A 17,440-nucleotide genomic window follows, 5' to 3' on the forward strand; every position below is an offset into this window, starting at 1 on the left:
CCATACTTAGATACTTGGTTACTTACTTAGAGTCTCTGTGGTGGCTGAGGTAGAACTTCTCATCTGTAATAACCTCAGCTTCTATTCAGAATATCTACAAAACTTGCCATTAGTTACTGTTTTATCATAATTCTTCATCTTTAGTCTTAAACCTTATTTTAAAATTTAAAGAATTAGGTTACTTTCTCACACTTTCTCTGTTAGTAATCTCATGTACACACCTTCAGCCGTGACTGTTTCTTGTTTTCAGTTTCAAAGTGGAATAACTTCTGATTCTGTAGGTCTTATGCCTTTGAAGAGTTAGAATTGTATTGAATTAGATCTTTATATGACATGTATGTTCTACACTTCACTGTAACATCCGTTCGTTTACCCCAGCCAGCTCAGTAACACCTGTTTGCTTCAGGGGCAGGCCTTCATGAACATGCCCCCTCTCCCTTTTCAAGGCTTAAACTTCCTCCCCGTGTTTCTATCATGTGGCCAGTAAACCTGAGAAATGGAAGACTGGCTCTGTGTCTGGTTTGTTGAGTTCAGCGTTGCTACTCATAGGTGAATTCTACAATTTTATCTGTGCTATTTCAGCCTCCCTGTCCCAGTTAGTATAAGATTGTGGCTATGATCTCTTCCCTGTCCACAACTGTATATTTCAGTGATTTCTGGATTGACAACCCTTGAGCTTGCAGCCTTACTTCGAAATGAAATTTATCAGTAGTCATAGGACAGGAGCATTCTCATTATAGGTACAGAACAGTTCTTCCTCACAGCAGAAATAGTGCTATGCCTTGCATATAATTTCTTGTACACCAAAATGGTCTTTTAAAATCCCTTCTCACTTTCTGCTTCCTTTCTTTGTCTTCCAAGAATTTGAATGACAGGTCTCATAATTCTGGCTAATTGATGCAATGCAATTTTTTTCCAGAAATGTAGAATACTACTTTGCTTTAGCTGTTGAAGTTGATTTTCAAGAAATATCATTTCAACTTCACATACAAACGTCAAAAATTAAAATAAAATGTAATTAAGAATTAAGGTAGAAATCAGAATGCACGAAAAGGTAATAAAACATAAATTAGAAAAAAATGTAAGGGAATTCCTGGTTTCCCTTTGAACTCTACTCCTCTCAGTGGGAAGAATCTCACTATTGTAAGATATGTGATCTTGTCATGGAAGAGTCCAATACCTTAGGAATTTAAAGAAATGTTAAATAAAGCTTCAGTTTTTAATTTGTTTGGCACTGATTTTACCCACTGTAAATAGACTGGACCTCAAGATTTAATATCTGAGTACATTTGTCCCTGTATACTAAATAGAAATAAATATTTTTGTCACATTACTTGAACTTTTTCATGCATGTCTGTTAGCTTACAGTAATCAGATAAGTGTTAAATGTTTTTCTTTCATATCAATTTTTTATCAGCATTGCCCTGGGATACTGCTTATGAGAAAGCCTAGCAAAAATTATTTCTATCTAGAGGCCTGATGTGAAAACCACATTTTATTTCTCAGAGATCAAAATCACATCAAACTTTGACAGCTCTTCCAAGAAAGGTAGTCAGAGATTTGATACTACAGTAGTTAAGGAATTCTTGTCATATACCAATGCTGTGAAGTTTTCAAGATTAGGGTGGTGTCTGTTGCAAATTTAGAAATGTTACAGGTTTTCATGCAGTTAGCAAGGTCATGTTTAGAAGGTCTTCTTGATGAAGATCAGGTTGATCCTTAGGCTTGCATATGCTTAATCTAATTTACCTAGAGATTATGTAAGAAGAGGTAAGTGAAAGTAGATGGCAATTTAGTCAGTCTTACACCTGCTTTGCTAATAGGTTAGAACAGCGTAGTTTATTATGTGTGGATAATATTCTGTGCATGATAAACTCCTGGGAATTCTAAAAGATCGAATACTATATCATAGATGTTTATACTTACTTTACCCTTTACACCTAAAGGTGTCATTAATTGTTTATTGCATTTCTGATTTATATCTTTTGAATCTTAATTAAGATAATATTTAGTTTTAAAGACTTGACATGAAATATTCATGCCATCATTTAAAATGCATTTGTTATGCAGATTACTACAAGATAATTCCACTGTAATAGTGAAAGTGTTGATACTCATTGCTGCCTTGTCGTTTTTAACATCAATTTAACCCACAGGAACTCAGGCTTTTGCAGTATGAATTTTAATATTTCACTAATCTGATGTTTAGGCAGACGATATTACATTGTGTGCATAAAAATGTCTACTTCTAAATGCAAAACTGTCACATCAGTGACAGTGAAAACCATGTCAAGTATTTCATAGTTGGAGACGGAAAATTATTTTGTCATATCATACTTATTACCTTGATATAGGAAGTGATACTACTGTTTCTATAAACAGGATAAGAACTTTTTCAACCATCAGTGGTATTAAGTACTGCAAACTTGTTTGAATATGCTGACTTTAGATGTAATTCGTTAATAAAAAACCTAGATTTAGGTGGTTACAAACTAATGTTGTTCATGAAAATCTCAAACTGAATTTTATTCATTATTTGTAAATTATGCAAAGTTTTTACCAATGCGTGTTTTACTGTAAAGTATCTCATTTCAATTCCAAATACTGTTGAGTTATGTTTTTAATATTTTAAATGAGGAACTTACTTAGAAAACAATAACTTTATCATTTTACCATTTTTTATTATCTGAATGAGTTCTTAATATTACGAATTTGTCATACTATGAAGTTGTGTCATGCTGGCTATCAAAAAAGCTGGTTCAAGCTGTTCCAAGATATCCTGTATTAATAGAAAATTGTTTTGTATCTGAAGCCTGTTAGATTAAGACCTCTCCAATTTGTTACACCTTCAAGACCTAAGGCATCACAGAGTGCTTAATGCTTGTTGGCATAGCTTTCTCCAAGGTGATAGATACTTACTGAAGTACCAGAAAATAACCTAACTCATGTTAGAGACTTTTGGGGAAAATCACCACTACAAAACCAACTAAACTGAAAATAAATAAAAAGAGCCCTAAGAGCTGCCATGGTAGTGGATAGAACAACCTTTTTTATGTCCTCAGTATTTACATGATAAGATCTCAAGCATGTAAAGCAACAACAAAAAAGAAATCAAATAATGCATCATAGAAAATAAATGGTTAAGGTGAGTGTATTGATACAGCAAACAGCTTGCAGTGTGAAGGGCATCCTGTCATGTGCCACTTGTGTCCTGTGAAGATAACTTGCATGCACATTCAACTATAATGTGAGGAATTTCTTTTCTGTTATTCTTGCTATAGAAGAGTGGTTTTCTACATCTTAGTATAAAAGAAAAAAAATGAAGTTTTCCTCTAAATTGAAGTTTCCCAAACAGTTTTCCACTATGACTTTGTTTTCTGAAGTGTACATGTCAAAACAAGATTCTGATTTGAGACATTTATGTTCTATCCTTTGTTCTAAGTGATTTGGTCCAAACTAGGAAGCTGAGATTGTGGGTTACTCTTAGGTTATTGTTTGATGCCTGCTGACACTCAAGAGTACTGTATGTCTAACCTATAAACAAAAAACTTATTTAATAGTTTTAATAGTTGCATTTTCATGCAGCAGTGGGAGCTACACTTAATTCTGAGTGTGTATGTGTGCATCTGTTGAGTTTGAACTCTGGTTATCAACTTATATTTAGATTCTGTAGTACTTTGTACATTTAAACTCTCTTTACTGTTTATTTCTTTCTATGTTTTGTCATATAAACATCAAAAGAAATGTGTTCTATCTGGGCTAAATATTATTTAAAGCATAAATGGCTCTGTTACCATAAGGTAATGATAATTTTATAAGGTTATAAAATGTCTTTCTAACTCTGCTACTTCCTGAGTAATTTTTAGTTTTGTTTATTTGTAGGTAGACATTGAGCCATCTGATGAAGCTGTTCTGATTCTTCACAGAAAGGGATTTGACTGTAGATTTTCAAACAGACACATGGATCTGTTCTGTTCCACTACTCAGGGAAAGGTATACTGACACTTTATGGATAGCTTACTATTGCAGAAGCACTGATATTTAAGACAAACTAGAGGTGAAGTCTGGGTAGTTATTTTTAAAGAGTTATACTTCCAGGATAATAGTTAAGTTTATCTTGAAAGCTGCTTTCTATTTGATAAAGATATGGACCTGCTGGTATGTAAGTAAACTTCTAGGTCAGTTTTAATCTCGTTAACTTTCTGTAAATGTTTTCATATAACATGGATTCGTATTTCTCTATTTTTAATAGTGTTTTAGAACTTTACTAAGTGAAAAGAATCAAATTTCATATTCTGAAATGTATCTTCTGAATATTATTAACATATCCACAAATTAAGTGACTGTTACTTTAAAAACTTACTTGTTCTATCTCTATCCATGCTCACATACATGACCTACACCATTGCAAATATATGAGTGTTTTGCAATTGCTATAGAATTGATGTGATACATAAAATTATGAAATAAGTGTTCTGAAGGTTTAAGATGGACTGGATGGTTATGAATGTACAGTAATTTTGTGATCAAATTTTGGAATAGTTTTGATCTTTTTAAGCAGAAGAGTGTTATTTTGTTTAGAAAAAGAAGAATTTAATCCAAATATTTCTGATCAATTTTTAATGTATTGATTTAACTTACTCGCTTTGAAATGTGGCAAGTGAACACTGCCTAAAAAGATCTAATTTAGCATACAGCATTGGAGACGTCGTACTTAAAAATATTCGTAATCTTTGGTGTAAGAATTGCTGTACTGATAGCTCTAAGAAGATGTATCACAGAATGTTAAGGATTGGAAAGGACCTCGAAAGATCATCTAGTCCAGTCCCCCTGCCAGATCATTTGGATTGTTGCTAGAGATTAGGTTAAAGTCAGCTTTAAGGTAAATACTGTATTTTCTAAAGATCTGTTTGTTTGTTTGTTTTTTCCCAGATAAAGGTGCATAAACTCTTTAACAAATTCAAAGTGGAAAGTCTTACGCCCACATCTTTATCTTTGATGCATTCACCTCCGGATGCCAGAAATATAAGTGAAATAAATATGAGTTCTATGGAAATAAATACGTTTCGGATTCGGCTAAGATGAAATCTGGCTTTAATACTCAGATAAAGAAGAGGAATCTGCAATTATATCTCCTCTAAGTTTCACGTGCAATAAGAAGCACATAATTATTCCAGCTTCTGGATACTGTGAGAAAAACATGCATTCTGTAGTTTTTTTGACAACACAGTGAAAAGCCATGTTACAAACAACTTTTTTTTTTTAGTATTATTTTCCATAAAACACCAACATCAGTGTAAGTTAATGCAACAAGTGAAGAAATTTCTAAGGATGTTAACCTCTCAACAGATTAAATCTCAGGTCAAGTGCTAACCAATGGTGTTTCTGGTGTTTTAATTTTCGTAAAGATGGGATTGAATTTTAAACAGCCTTCTTTGCTGATCCTTGATGAATTTATGTACAAATAATTCAGTGTAGAAAGTTCTGATGCAGCTTGGAAATAAAACAGAATAAAATGTCCTTGTGTAGTAGCTAATGTCCAAATATTCACAATAATTTATATAAATTACAATAATCTCAATTTCTTCCACAATTAATTTCAATTTATTCAACACAAAGGGGATTATTAATTGTGGTAAAATGAAAGCCTGCAGTACTTATGATAAGTGATGGTAGATTTTATTACTTCTACCATTCACCTGAGTTATGTAAATAGGAAAACATGAACCTACAAAGTAATTTTGCAATGGAAATGTTTAATAAAACTCCCATTTTGTTACTTGAGACACACTGGGATATGTGCAATTATTCCATTATCATGTATGATGAGAAATGTCCGTAATTAGCATTAATACAAGATTTTTATAAAACTCATTTAGATACTGATGTTCTCTGAAATGAGTTTTCTATTTCAAGATTACCATATCAAGATCTATGTGCCTTATTTTTTGATAAGTCTTGTTACAATTTTGGTGTCCATGTTAATGTTTTGGAGGGAAAGGTAGTTTATATAATACTTAAGCTGTGTATCTCCTGTTTGACAATGCTGGCCACACTCTGATCTATGTCCTCCTGCACCAAGTTTGTGCTGTCTTATTCTGAATATTTTGACTATTTGAATGTATTAAAATGATGTCATAACGTGAAACACAAACAAAAGTATACTGTAAAATTCAAATTTAACTGCTTTCAAGGATATTGCAACTTGATGCAGAGAGTTGATAGTAAGCAAGACATAGTTTGCATCAAAACTTGTGCTTGTATGTCACAGACTGTGGTGACCTATTCATTTGGAATCACGTGCCTATATTTTAAACATTTTTCAAACTTGTAACCTCACTTACATTGCCAGTGTTCACCTTACTGAAAAATAGTGTCTTACTTTTTGCTTTATTTTCACATATTATGTAATTCATATTTAGTGCTGAAGCCATTCAAGTGTGAAAAGTTATTTCCCTAAGTAGACCTGCTGTTTACAGTTAATATATATTAAACATGAATTTGAGAGTGATCCCATTTCCTTGTCCTAATTTATCTTCATAACTTTCTTGTTATCCTCACTTACGTTTTACTTTTCCATACATCATTGCTTATCTTTAATACTAATGCATGAAAAGTCATCATAACTGGTAAAAAAGATGTGCTTTTTTTAACTCTAACATTGCCTACTCTATTTAGTTTCATCATTGTTGTTCCACAGTGAACCAAATCATACCATGTAGCCACAGGCTATTTTAAAAGAAAATGAAAGTGAAACTTCAATTTCATGCATTGTCACAAATTTGATCCCTGTTGAGATTCTGTAGATTTCCCTGCTTCAATCTACTGTGTGTTTTGTAATTAGTGGAATACTTAGTAGGATCTGGTGCAAATTATATCAAGAATATAAGAACCACTAACCACAAATGGAAAAATCAGATGAATCCAATAAATGGATATTTTCATGCAATAAACATGTACTGTAACTTTTCTAAGCTGTAGTATTCGAAAGTGCTGGCTTTTGTTGGAACTTAAAGCTAGGTAGTCTTGCCAGCAGAAATTTCTCATAACATTTATTTTTGTTGCATCTTCAGAGTTAAAGTGCTTCTGAGACTTTTATGTGTTCTGTGCAAGAGAGCTTTCAAAATACTATTTCATTTTAGTTAGGCAGAAAAAGAAAATTTTTATGCAATAAAGTTAAGTATTTTGTCTGTTGGAATTGCTTCCGAAAGATGTTTCATCTTTTCTTTTATCATCAGCTGTACAATCATGATGCCTGAATCTTCCTTAACCAGCAGATTTAATCTTTGTTCCTTTATTTTGCATTTTTTGTGTAATAACAGAAGAGCCTTCAATTTGGGATCCTTTCCTGAAATCCTTAACCAAGTCAAAACCCCAGTCAAAATCTGATAATAAATTTTACTTCTGTTTGTTGGGAATGTGGCTATCGATGCGTTGAGTTTGTTTTTCAACAATTCTTAATGAATTATTACACTGTATTTTTGTTATATAGATATTTCAATTAAGTTCTTGGGTCTTTTTTCTGTGCATTGGCCATCTAATTTAGTCATATTATTTTCTTTTCTCTGTTTTTATAGCTGCTGGGTTTATAACTACTGGTTAAGAGAACCAAGCATCCTTACCTTCCAGTATGGTTTTAAAGACAATGCCATGTAAGAAATGGTTTAAAACCTTGTAATTACTTTCCATACCAGAGTTGTACCTGTACTGTTTGTTTTTTTTTTTTTTCCTTTATCTGGAATGCCTTTGGTTAACTTGCTCATGTTACCTGAAACAAACTGATTTAAACTGAAGGTTTTTGATATTTTCTCTTGGAAGGTTTTCTATATTATGGGGATATGTAAAATAAGATCTCTAATAAAAGATATTGTTATTGTGAGATGGGGTCAGTGTCATTAATGCCTTAGCCATTCTAGAATTTGGTTTTACTTGAATTATTCTCATGTCTCTTTTAAGTATTTCAGAGTAATGGAATGGAAGCTGTTCTTGTAAACTAAGTTAACAAACACACCATTAGAAAATAAAGACCAAATAACAGTTCCACTGTGATTAGACTGAATACTTTTAAGAAAGAAATATAATGCTAATATAATATGCTGTTATTACATGTGACAAGTTTAATATGCATAGATGCTTTACAGGTTTACTTCTCAAAGTGCTGATGGAGCTTGAGCATAATGAGTTGAAAAGATGGTTAGTATAAATTTCACTCAGTGCATGAAGCTATATCATATTGGACTTGGGTAGACTCAACTATAAATATAAAAGTGTACGTATACACATACTGTATAAATCCCTGTAATTTTAAAGCTGATATTTTAAGATAAAAAATAAAATTACATCTAACTGCAGCAGGCAGCAATGCATATGGGTCCAATTGAAAACACACCTTCACCTTTTTAAGGTCATCCTATTCTGAAATCCATTAATAATCAGCATGACCACCTGGACAGAACATATCCCACTAATGCCCATTACCAATAAAGTCGTATTTTACTTTTTGAATTTGAATTAACTATATTTGATGCACACCTGCCCATCTTATTTTAAAATAACAGGTATTAGACCTCTCTATACATCTTTACTTATACTGACACTAAGATACATTGCTCAGATTTAGCAGGTTATCTGACTTGTGATGAATGATATATATGACAAAATACAAAATAGAGATTGAATTTGTTGTCCCGTTTATTCTGGGATAACTACTCTGTCATATATAAAGAATTTGCAGCAACGAAAATCAGCCAAACATATTAATTTTGTCATCTAAAAGAGGGAACATTAAAAAAAATGTATCATCTAGAATAAGCTCAGTTCATTAGAGAACTATGGGGATTTTTCAGACAGTATTCTTACAAAGTTTTTCTGTCTCAAACATTTCTGTAGCTTCTAATATTAAATTGTGGACCTGTCAGTCTTTTAATATACAGATTTTATGAACTAGAGGATATTTAAAGTCCTTACTGCATCACTAGTTTTTGTCTGCCAGAATATCTATGTAGTAGCAATAATGCATTATTTACATTGCTTTCTTTCCTTCAGGCAAATTATTTTATAACACTGAAGGTAATGAGAAAATAATTAAATAAAAAATTTCCTTGAATGCACAATTGTGCTATTTGAACTGTAGAGACAGGGATATTTTTACTTGTGCATTTCAGAGCTTCAAATTCTCAGCATAACATATTCTTTCTGCTACACAGTGCCTGTTAAAGGGATGACATTTGACTGTCAGTCTATAAAATCATTCATGTTACAGGTATGACTAAATGGGAGACTTTAATCCCAGTGGTGTCTGTACTGCTTCACCCCCATCACCACTCCCTGTGCATCACAGGGTCACATCCGCCATACAGGAAGGTGTGTGCTTCTGTTCCTCTTAAATCATGACCTGCCAAGTAACTTTTGGTCTCCTCAGATAGCCAGCCCATTTTTATTTCTAACTTAGTTATTCCTTTTATACTACTTTCTCCTTTCTTAGCATGCCAGCTAAATGTGTAGGCATTTGTAGTGTCCAGCATATACACAGCTTACAGCTCTGCCCTGTGCAAACTACAGAGCTTTCTGGATTCAGACTGCCTGCAGTGTCAGCCTAAGCATGAGATGTGCTGGGATGAGCATTCAGTCAGGTCTTCAAGGATTACATGGTTTCAATCTACATCAATGACCTTGTGAAAGGGGTACATGCCCTACTTGTTTGCCCCAACTGCCTCACATTGCTAGCCTGCTCTTCAGAAACATATGTATATATATATATATATAAAATTATTATTTTTTAGAAAAAGAAAAAAATCCTCTCGTGAATCACTGGAACAGACTTTGGTGTTGTTCTCCACTTTTCTCCTCCATTTCTTTCCAGAGTTCTCCAAAACAAATTCACATATTAGTGAGCTGGAATTGTGCATGATCAAGACTCCAGGAATTCCTGATACTCATCAAGAGAGATTGGCAAGTGCTGACAAACTGTGTTCTGTTAGTGCTCTGCATAAGTAGCATGATACAACACTTACGTCCATTTCAGGACCTGTCAGTCATCCCCAAGTTTACTTGTAACCTACCTTCCAGAAGCTCTGAGTACAATCCAAATTAATCAATCTGTCTTGGCCAGGCAACAGTAAATCAGAGAGTTTTTGATAATACCCAACTGTTACAGCTTTGGCTACTGAGGATCAACCTTTTAGTATCAGCAGAAAAAAAAAGTATAAAACTTCTGTGCTTTGGGCTGCTTTCTCTATGAGTTCTGTGTCCGAATTTTCAAGAAGCAAGTAGGCATGGCCCTGTATATATACCTACTTTGAAAAAAGAAATCTCTAGTTCAAGTAACTTGTGAGAATGGAATGCAACCCATTTCATTCTGAAGAAACTAGACTCTTTATAGCCTTTTTAGAATGCAAATCTCTCTAAACCATAGGTGTTGTACTGGAAGAACTTATTGAGAACAGTGAAATCAAAACCCTTTGCAAGTTCTCAGTTTTTCAGTGAATACCAGCTTCAAGTCAATTCCAAAGATTTTTCTGCATAGCAGCTGTCTTGTAGTACTGAAAAAAAGTGAGCAATAATATACAGTGGCAAACATCTTTCATATGTGTTATACACATATTGCTGTAGGCAAACTGTCTGAAAATGCTACATTCTGCCATCTTTTAATTCAGTGAAAGTAGTTAAACTCTTTTTGAAACAAGGCAACTGGAGGATTTCCAGAAAATCTAGGAAAAATACCTGGAAGTACAGACAAAGTCTTTGTTAGAACATGGAATGTAAGCATATTGAGAAACCCAGTCAAGTCACATTGAAGAGAGAATCAGCAACCTGATAGTGCTAGATCAGAGTTTGAAGCTCTTCTCTGTTACTAAATTAAAACGTGGCCAAAACTTTAATATAATCTGTTTTCTGGACAAAGACTTCAGCAGTAAAGTGCACTAATGAAAGAAAATGTGCAGTTCCAGATGACAGTGGAACTCAGTTTTTTGATGATAGAAGTTAAATGCTGTCAGCACTACTATACATTTGCAGCAGTTCTTCTCAAGGTCTACAAAGAAAAGCAAGTTGTCCCAATCCATTTCATGCAGAACTCTTATTTGGCTTAAGTCACCACAGAATAGATATGTAAAGGAGCGAGAAAAATAAAAAGGCATCTGGTAATGACATTGCATAGTTCTGCTAGGGACTAGAGCTTCTCTCAAATGAGGAGGAGCCTGTTCAGCCTGGGAAAGAGAAGACTCGGGGGGATCCTATCAATGTGTATAAATATCTTGAGGGATAGTGTAAAGAAGACCGAGAGAGGCTCTTTTCAGTGGTGCCTGGGGACAGCAAGAGGCAATGGTTCTTGCTGTACATCAGGAAACACTTTTTCACTCTGAGGGTGACTAAGCACAGGAACAGATGGAACAGGTTGCCCATAGATGCTGTGGAGTCTCCATCCTTGGAGATATTATAAAGCCATCTGGACATGGTCTTAAGTAACTGGCTCTAGGAGGCCCTGCTTGAGAAGGAGTTTCAACCAGTTGACCTCCATAGTTCTGTCAACCTCAGCCATTCAGTTTTGTGGTGCCGCATGGTCAGTTCCTGTGAAGGGGAAGGAAGGCTTCATTAGATAACCAGAACTTGCACAATATCTAGATGCATTTTTGAAGAAGTGAGGCCAAAGATGATAGCTGGAGACTGAGAAAAGGATATACCTTTACCAGAAGTGTTTTTCCTGGTTCACTGTGCAGCACTGAACATTTCCAGGGAAAAATAGAAACTGGTAAGTTTAAAGCTGAATTTAGAGTTGCAGTTTAAAATGCCAAATGGAGATGAAATACATCCTAAGTAAGCCCTACTGTCTGAATTACTTGTAGTAGTGTACTGAAAGAAGCAGCTCTGCAAACACATGACCTTTGTTCACAAAACTGTGAAGGTGAAAAGAAGTATCATCTTTATTTCTTCTGTTTTGATTTTTTTTAAACAGCAACCCATTCCGAGCTAAAATAAACTATATGAGTTTAATGGAAGCAATTCAGATAGACAGCTGTTGTGTCAAAAGATTGAATACAGCTGTTACAAACATGTCAATTCTGAATGAAGCATGGTAGTAAAAGTCCTTTACCCAGATAAAGAATTAAGATTTGCACACCAAAAGGAAGTAGTCTGTTTTGACAGAGACAAAATCAGTCCTATTGCTTTTGATTGTAAATGAACTCTACTGGCTTGGCTATTAGACATGAGAAAGAAACTGTGAAAGCCCCAATATAACTGTAATGCTAACTTCCTCAAATGGTTTTGACACAACCTATTCACCTAATTGGTCTCCACATAGAGAGAATGAGTTACAAATTTTCATTCATCAAAAACTAGGCCTTTGGAATGCAAGCCAAGATGCTAATAATTGAGTTAGGTTTTAATATAGCTAATAAATGTGTATTGCTGCTAGGAATAGTGCCTTACAAATTGTGTTTGTGGTGGTTAATCTTTAAAAATATTGTCTCTGTGAAACTCATGATTTGTGAGCTATCCATTTCTTTCCAGTACAGAATACAAGAAGTATCTGAAATGTGAAACCTATTGTTCGGGAAACTTTAGTACTTAAACCTCCTGCACCCATGTATCAGAAATTGATCTCTGCTAACTTTCTGAAAGTTTTTAACAACTAGTAACCAGGTAGTAGCAAGTTTTTAAAATTATTTTTAATGCATAAAATATGATAGAGTGAATCATGTAAGTGCTAGCCAAGAGGAAAAAGCAAACACAAATTCCTTCCTTGATGATGACGTACATTTAAGTGGAGAGAATCAAAAAGCCCTGCCAAGCTAGGATTCAAGAGCAACCTTTCAAGTCAAAAGAAAAAAATGTCTGGTTTTCACTGACCTAACAGTACAGAGGTAAGCAGGAAACAGGCACCATTTAAATAAAGATCAGTAACAACAAAAGTAGTATTGAGACAGCATTCCTTAGGGCTTTATCAAAATCTGTGAGGAGTCTTGCAGCAGTCTTCGCCATCCCTCCCATCTTTCCATTAAAAACACAAAAACAGCCCCAACCCCAACACATATACTTCATCCAGTCTCTGGGAATATCATATCATCTCTGTTGTGATTCCTAGAATTCCACAATATAAGATCTATAAAAGTCCAGTTCACTTTTATATTACAACCTGTGGTCAAAATATGGGTTTTACAGGGCTTTCTAGGCACACTGCTTTCACATTGGCACTGCCTAAGTCCTTAGGCACCCAAATCCTTGTGACCATGGTGACAGATAGCATTTCAGATATACAGGTCACAGAGTAACTGGATTGGAAAGGTGCTGGCTATGTTGTAATGGGACATGTGGAACTGCAGGTGGTCAGGGTTGGAGTTTGTGTTTATTCTAAAAGTGAGGGCAATCCAATGCCATCTTACATTTAGACCAAGTTGGAAACTGAGATTAAAAGGATTTTTGTCACTTGACATTGGTGCACAGTAACTTGGCACTAGTGTTATTTTGATTTTGCATACTATACTTCGCTTTAAAAGTAGACATTGGCAAATGGAAGCTAGTCCAAAGGAAAAGGGAAAAATGTTTCTATGGTAATGCCAGGGCTGTGATAATACAAAGTGATTTCCCTTGTGTTACATGATGCCTCAAACCATGTTTGAAGGATATTGCTTGTTTGCTGAAAGATGGTATCTTGGTTTGTATTACACTCTTTGAACAAGAAGCAATATAGTTTCAATTAGCCTGTGAAAGCACAAGATTGTCAATATGAATAAATGTGAAGAAATGTGAATTATTTCAAAAGAGATCAATTTATTTTAGTTGCACAATCATCAAAAGCAAATTTCCATGGTCAAAAACAGAACTGAAAATGCTTTAAACTGGATCATTTCTCAGCCAGCTATAGATGAAGGAGTTTTGTTGGATTTTGCTCCTATTATACATCATCTGCTTATAGATTTGACAGCTTTTCAGAACTCTGTGACCAACTTATACTCTAGTGGTCAAAGCTGGGAAAGTTTTGGTGGCTGTTCATGCATTCATCCACCTATGTTGTCTTTCACTCTGGACACAGGTTTCGGAACACTGAAGTTTTGCAAAGCTGATGACTATGTTAAAAAAAAAACACAAACAAAAACTATAATATACTTTAACAACTTATTGAGAGAATCAGTATCAATATAGATATTTCCCTTACTGTTTGTATCACTGTTACTATGGGACAAAGTCTGCAGTTACTGTAGAGATCTTTGATCTGATCTAATGGAAAAGTAACCACTTGCTAACCAGATCTGAAATTCTGTTCTATTCATTTTGAATTCAGTCCTTGCTGAATCACTGCCTTTCAGAAAAATAGCTATAAATTTGCTGTGGAAAAGATTTGATTTCCTCTCAAAGATGAAAGTTATGTCTATGCTCTAATGATTAGAAGAAAGATAAATATTTCCATTTCCAGTGCTGGGAAATGGGTATAGGATAGCAGGCTTGCACTGAAAACAACACTTTTTTTAATGTAAAGGTGACGTTAAATAAGTTTATGGAACTGAAAAACGAAAAAGTAAGGATCCATCCTAGAAATAAAGTTCATCTTCAAGTCCATGACAAATAGTTCCTGATCACAGAGAGAATGCTTGGATGTCATGGGTTAAGTATTCAATGGGAGAGGGGAAAGCCAGTTGAGGGTCAGAGCACGTCTGCACTGCTTATATCAGGAAGAAGAAGGTCTTAAGATTGTGCCATTGTTTTAAACTATTGGACATTCTGCAGTTCTAAAAAATAGAAGCCAAGGGAAGAGCGAATTTATCTGGGGAAAAGGAAATTTGACAGTGGGAAATGTGCAGGAAAGGGGACTGAGAGAGCATCTAGCTAAGACTAGCTCACTGTTAAAGCAACAAAACACATTTCTGTTAACATCTGGGACTTTGGATTGTATAAAAGATCTGAAACTTAACAAATAGAAAGAAGAGTTTATAGTGAATACACATTCCTGCATCTATTACAGACCAAGGGAGAAACATGAACATAGAGTGTTTTGGCAAGCTGAAATATTTGGAGTCTAGAAATGTATACTATCTTAAGAAACATGTAGTCTTCTATAGGATTTGGAAGGGACAGTGCATGATCACTTCCGTAAGCTAATGCAATAGAGGTGAGATCAGTCTACAGCATCTGGTTGTTCAACAACTGTCCATAACAAGCTGGCTGGCACACAACAACATTTCTCATCAGCATCAGCAGACAACCCCACAAAACTCTCTTTTGGAGATCCTGGAAAGCACAAATGGATTTCTGTAATTTGGATGGTATACAGATCCTGACAACTCAAACTGGTAATTGTTTTATTTTTGAGTAGAGAAAATGTGACAATAACTTCTGACAAGCTAAAGGGAGAAGCCCATTAAAAAAAAAAGGATATTTCATTTGTTTGAGAAGAATAAATAATAGAAGCCCCTACCTGAAAAAGGGAGAGATCCTACAACAATTCTGACCTATGTAGCAAAACAACGTGTAAGCTGAATGGGGGTCTCAAAACCCAAAAGTTTACTTAAATTTCTTCATTGAAGGCTGGTTAAGGAGTATTCTACTGTAAGGACAACACTACTAAAATCCTTAATTTTGAGGTTTTAGCTGAGGAAATGTAAAAATTTTGTGCCTGTGAATTAAAACAGAAAAGACAGAAAAAGCATACTTTGGAAAAACACGGCATTCTTCAAAATGACTTGGAAACATGGTTTACACTAGTGGCTGAAAACAGAAGGAGTTGGTCTTGCATCTATCAGGGATTTGAATGTGTGACCTTGATTGAAATTCTAAATTTCTTACCATCATCATATTCCCATGGAAATAATATATTTAGATAACGCTGTTTGAAGTCATAAGAATCTGGAAAACTAGAACATCCTCATAGGAAAACTCAGGAAATGCAGGCTAGGTAAATGCTTGGTGAGATGGAACATGAACTGGCTAGATAGCAGAGCTCAGAGGGTTGTGATCAACGGTGCAGGGTCTGGGTGGAGGCCTGTAGTCAGTGGGGTTCCCCAGGAGTCAGTCTTGAGTCCAGCCCTGTTCAACCTGTTCATCAATGACCTGGATGAAGAGACTGAGCGTACCCTCAGCAAGTTTGCTGATGATACCAAACTGGGAGGACAGGCTGACACACCAGAAGGCTGTGCTGCCATTCAGTGAGACCTGGACAGGTTGGAGGACTGGGCAGAGATGAAGTTCAACAGGGGCAAGTGTAGGGTCCTGCACCTGGGTAAGAATAACCCCAGGCACCAGTACAGGTTAGAGGTGGACCTGCTGGAGAGCAGCACGGCAGAGAAGGACGTGGGAATTCTGGTGGACAACAGGTTGACCATGAGTCAACAATGTGCTCTTGTGGCCAAGAAGGCCAACAGTATCCTGGAGTGCATTAGGAAAAGAGTGATGAGCAGGTTGATGAAGGTTCTCCTCCCCCTCTACTCTGCCCTGGTGAGGCTGCATCTGGCAAACTGTGTCCAGTTCTGGGCTCCCCAGTGTAATAAGGACAAGGAATTACTGGAGGGAGTCCAGCGGCGGGCTGTGAAGATGATTAGGGGTCTGGAGCATCTTTCTGAAGAAGAAAGACTGAGAGATCTGGGTCTGCTCAGCCTGGAGAAGAGAAGGCTGAAAGGGGATCTAATCAATGCTTATAAAAATCTCAAGGGTGAGTGTCAAGAGGATGGGACCAGACTCTTTCCAGTGGTGCCCAATGATAGGATGAGGGGCAATGGGCACAGACTGAAGCATAGAATTGTCCACCTAAATATAAGGAGAAACAGGTGACAGAGCACTGGCACAGGCTGCCCAGAGAGGTTGTGGAGTGTCTTTCTCTGCAGAGGTTCAAAACCTGCCTGGGTGCATTCCTGTGTGTTCTGCTCGAAGTGGGTTGGATTGGATGATCTCCAGATGTCCCTTCCAATGCTAACAATTCTGTGATTCTGTAACTGGGACCTTGGACATGTCCTTCTATGGTACCTCGAACCAGTGCGTAAGGCAGAGTATGTGTTTTGACATGCCTGTGGTGTACTTTGTCATAAACCAAAAGTATTAAAAGCATTCAACAGTTTCATGCAAGAGGATACCCCAAGGCAGGAACCACACAGACTAGTGTGGAAAGGCAAACTTTAGCCAGAGGAGGCTAGTTTCTTTCTTGATTCTATGCCTTCAGGAAGGGTAAATAGGTCTTCTGCAGAGTGATTCAGAGAAGTCATCTGCTCTTAGGTGCACAGAAACATTCCCTGCATAACCCTCTCTCATGCTTCTATGTAGCTGCTTATAGGGTTATTAATCTTCCAGGGCTTGGTTTTATCCTTTGGAATATCACCTCACCTCAAGAGATGAAACAGATTTGACACAGCAGTCTTTGAGCCAAAATAATATCTGGGGAAAAAAAAAAAAAAGGCAAAAACAAACAAAAAAAATCCTCCAAAACAAATAGATAAATTAAAAAAAAAAAAAACTA

General features: G+C 35.7%; 1 protein-coding gene across 2 annotated transcripts in view; it reads left to right on the forward strand.

Moving 5' to 3' along the window:
- Positions 1–7,879, forward strand: part of MAN2A1 (mannosidase alpha class 2A member 1) — a 114,569-nt gene extending 106,690 nt beyond the window's left edge. For both annotated transcript variants that reach the window (XM_065860343.2, XM_071802680.1), the window contains 2 exons: positions 3,883–3,993; positions 4,933–7,879. In XM_065860343.2, the coding sequence (XP_065716415.1) occupies positions 3,883–3,993; positions 4,933–5,085 (264 nt within the window). In that variant the 3' untranslated portion in view covers positions 5,086–7,879. The remainder of the gene's footprint in view (positions 1–3,882; positions 3,994–4,932) is intronic.
- The last annotated feature ends 9,561 nt before the right edge of the window (positions 7,880–17,440 follow it).

Source organism: Patagioenas fasciata, chromosome Z (assembly GCF_037038585.1).
Source record: "Patagioenas fasciata isolate bPatFas1 chromosome Z, bPatFas1.hap1, whole genome shotgun sequence".
Classification (NCBI taxonomy): Eukaryota; Metazoa; Chordata; class Aves; order Columbiformes; family Columbidae; genus Patagioenas; species Patagioenas fasciata.